This window comes from Abrus precatorius, unplaced genomic scaffold (assembly GCF_003935025.1).
Source record: "Abrus precatorius isolate BTA unplaced genomic scaffold, Abrus_2018 Scaffold11, whole genome shotgun sequence".
In the NCBI taxonomy this organism is placed as follows: Eukaryota; Viridiplantae; Streptophyta; class Magnoliopsida; order Fabales; family Fabaceae; genus Abrus; species Abrus precatorius.
In genome coordinates, this window is record NW_020874303.1 from 4,237,307 (window position 1) to 4,240,474 (window position 3,168).

Below are 3,168 nucleotides of genomic sequence, written 5' to 3' on the forward strand. Positions count from 1 at the left end.
ATGGAGATCAACAAAAGTAGTTCCATCATAATCATTCTGCTAGTCTTTGTCTCAAATTTGACCCATGCCAAGGCATATCATGACCTGCACTGTGGCACCAAAGGAACCAGATGCCATGGAAAGAACATCAAGTGTCCAGATGAATGCCCCAACAGTGAAGCATCAGATCCTAAGGCTAAGGTTTGCCACATAGATTGCAACAAACCTATTTGCAAGGCTGTCTGCAGACGTAAGTTAGCCTTTCTTAATTTCTTAATATAATTTTATGACAAAAACTATATTATTAGTATATTAAAAATATAAGAAAAATACTAATAACACTCTCTAATATTCTTATTTTAACACACTCTTAACTATTTGTTAAATTTTATTAAAAATTACAAAAATATGCAAAAAAAAAAAAAATCTAAAAGTGAGACTCACGATATTTTTAGTAATTTTTAATAAATTTTATTTAATAAATAAATTTATATTAAAAAAAGTATGTAGGAAAATATGTTTCTAGTATTTCTCCAAATATAATATATTATATAAACAAATAATTTTATTGGTATAAAATACTATTGTGTATAATAATACATATAATAATAGTAGTAATCATACTATTGTTGTAAATACTATATATATCATATTACTTTTTTGTTAGGTGAAGGTTGTAGTAACGAAAGATATCCTAATGTTTTATAATTTCTTTTTACTAATAAATGATATTTTTTTATAGTGTTAATAATTAAACTGTTCATTAATTAACCATCTAATACGTGTTTTGAAGTAAATCATCACGTTAATCCAAGAGTTAGGACTGTGAATTCACTTTAATCCTTAATCCAAAACTGAACTTCTTGTCAAGTAAAATGGCCTCATGGGGGGTTAAGTCCTGTATTAGAAACAAACAACATAATTAATGAAATTGGCTTTATCACTTTTATGGTGTTTAGATCGCAAGCCAAACTGCAATGCACCAGGATCAGGATGCTATGATCCCCGTTTCATCGGTGGAGATGGTAGAGTCTTCTACTTCCACGGAAAGAGCAATGAACATTTCACCTTAGTTTCTGATTCCAACCTTCAAATCAATGCTCGCTTCATTGGACACAGGCCTAGTGGTAGAGCCCGTGACTACACTTGGATTCAAGCCCTTGGAATCCTCATCAATTCCCAAACTTTCTCACTTGAGGCCACCAAAACAGCCCAATGGGATGAGAATGTTGACCGTCTGAAACTCACCCATAATGGGAACAATGTAGTCCTAGCTGAAGGTTCTCTCTCCACTTGGTACTCTCTAGAAAAAGATGTCAAAGTGGAGAGAATAGCAAGCAAGAATAGTGTCATTGTTACATTGAAAGATGTGGCTGAAATATTGGTTAATGTTGTGCCAGTAACTAAAGAAGATGATAGAATTCATAACTACCAAGTACCTTTTGATGATTGTTTTGCTCATTTGGAAGTTCAGTTTAGGTTCTTTGCTTTGTCTCCAAAAGTTGATGGTGTGCTTGGGAGGACTTATAGGTTGGATTTTGAGAACCCAGCAAAGGTTGGTGTGGCAATGCCTGTTGTTGGTGGAGAAGACAGCTATAGGACTACCTCCTTGCTTTCTCCAAATTGTGCTTCTTGTGTGTTCTCGCAGGGAAGTTCATTTGAGAAAGAGACCCCCCAAGTGGTACAATATGGCACCCTTGATTGCACCGAGTTTTCATATGGGTTGGGAATTGTTTGCAAGAAATGAAAACTAGATATCATTTATTACCGTGTTAAGATGTGTGGCAAAGGTGAACATCTGAAACCTTGCCTGTTTGAAATAATGACTCCACACTCTAGTTGCCTCTATTTGTATGCTCAGTTGCCCAGTGTAGTGTGAACTCTTACTATTAATATTCTAATTGACATTTATTACCATGTTAAGATGTGTGTGTGTTGCAAACAATTTAAATATTTGATATTTTATTTGAAAGGTAGAATTATAATTGAACACTATTATGTATAAATCTTTATCCTAATCAATTCACAATGTTTCAAAATATTTTAAAAGGAAGATTTCAATAAATTTTTGGTCCCTAGAAAGGGTCCTTTTGGAAGATCATATAAATAACCTAGAAATAATTTATGATTTCTATAAGCTCTTTTTAATTTATTTTAATAATTTTTTTATACAAAAACCTATTAAAATGTTAATTTTTATCTTATCTATTAATTTTATAATTAAATTTACAACATAAATACATATAGAAAATGTTTATTGAATAAACACTTAAGTTATATATCTAAATGCATAAAAAAATTATTGCGTTTAGAATTAGTCTCTAAAAATCCTTTTAATAAAATTTAGTTTCTAATAAACTAAACGAGTGAAAAATTAGTTCTTATTCTCAACATGGGCTTTCCTGTGATGAGCATGTCCTTCCAAATCTGCTTCTAAAATAAGGAACACAGCACTAGTTGTGGGCTATGTTGCTGGCGCTATCGTCGTGTAGTATTGTTTGGTTCACTTTGTTATATTTGGTAGCTGGCAAGTCCAAAAGAACTTCTCAAGACAATGGCCCTGTTGGTGAATTGTCAATAAAGAATTATTGTACTTGTAGGATCTTTACATTCCAAGAGGTCCAAGAAGCAACCAACAATTTCCAAGAGGATTTTCTTCTTGGCAGTGGTGGGTTTGAGAAGGTCTACGAGGGAAAACATGAAGAAAACGGGACAAAAGTAGCAGTTAAAAGAGCTACCATTCGATCAATACATGGTGTGGCTGAGTTTCAAAATGAGATTGACTTATTATCTAAACTGCAACACTGCCATATTGTGTCTCTTATCGGCTACAGTCATGGAGGGATAGAATATAATGTACGAGTACATGGCTAATAGACCTTTAATAGCGTGTTTAGATTCACGTTTAAATGTCTTCAAATCCACATTTATTTCAAAACAAGTACTAGTAATTTCTGCCTTGGATCGATATTTACAAGTCTTCTAATATGAATCCAAAGACACACTAAGCAAATGGATTTATGAACTAAGTGTGGTACCACTCTTGGAAGCAGTGGCTTTATGAACCAAGTGTGGCACCAATCTCTTGGAAGCAACAACTTGAAATTGGCATTGGAGCTGCCAGAGGACTTCCAGCACTAGTCGAGATTTACTAGAAATGGAAAAAGTAAAGCAAGCCAATTTATCAGA

General features: G+C 33.3%; 1 protein-coding gene across 1 annotated transcript; it reads left to right on the top strand.

The window, feature by feature from the left end:
* On the top strand, positions 1-1,726 carry LOC113856451. The gene is made up of 2 exons (XM_027488268.1): positions 1-229; positions 939-1,726. The coding sequence occupies exons 1-2, from the start codon at positions 1-3 to the stop codon at positions 1,724-1,726; spliced, it is 1,017 nt and encodes a 338-aa protein (XP_027344069.1).
* The last annotated feature ends 1,442 nt before the right edge of the window (positions 1,727-3,168 follow it).

Bases quoted from the DNA above. Each gene is read 5' to 3' on its own strand.
- LOC113856451 (XM_027488268.1), top strand. From the start codon at position 1: ATGGAGATCAACAAAAGTAGTTCCATCATAATCATTCTGCTAGTCTTT. The intron at 230-938 runs GTAAGTTAGCCT...TATGGTGTTTAG, and splicing joins TTGCAAGGCTGTCTGCAGAC to ATCGCAAGCCAAACTGCAAT.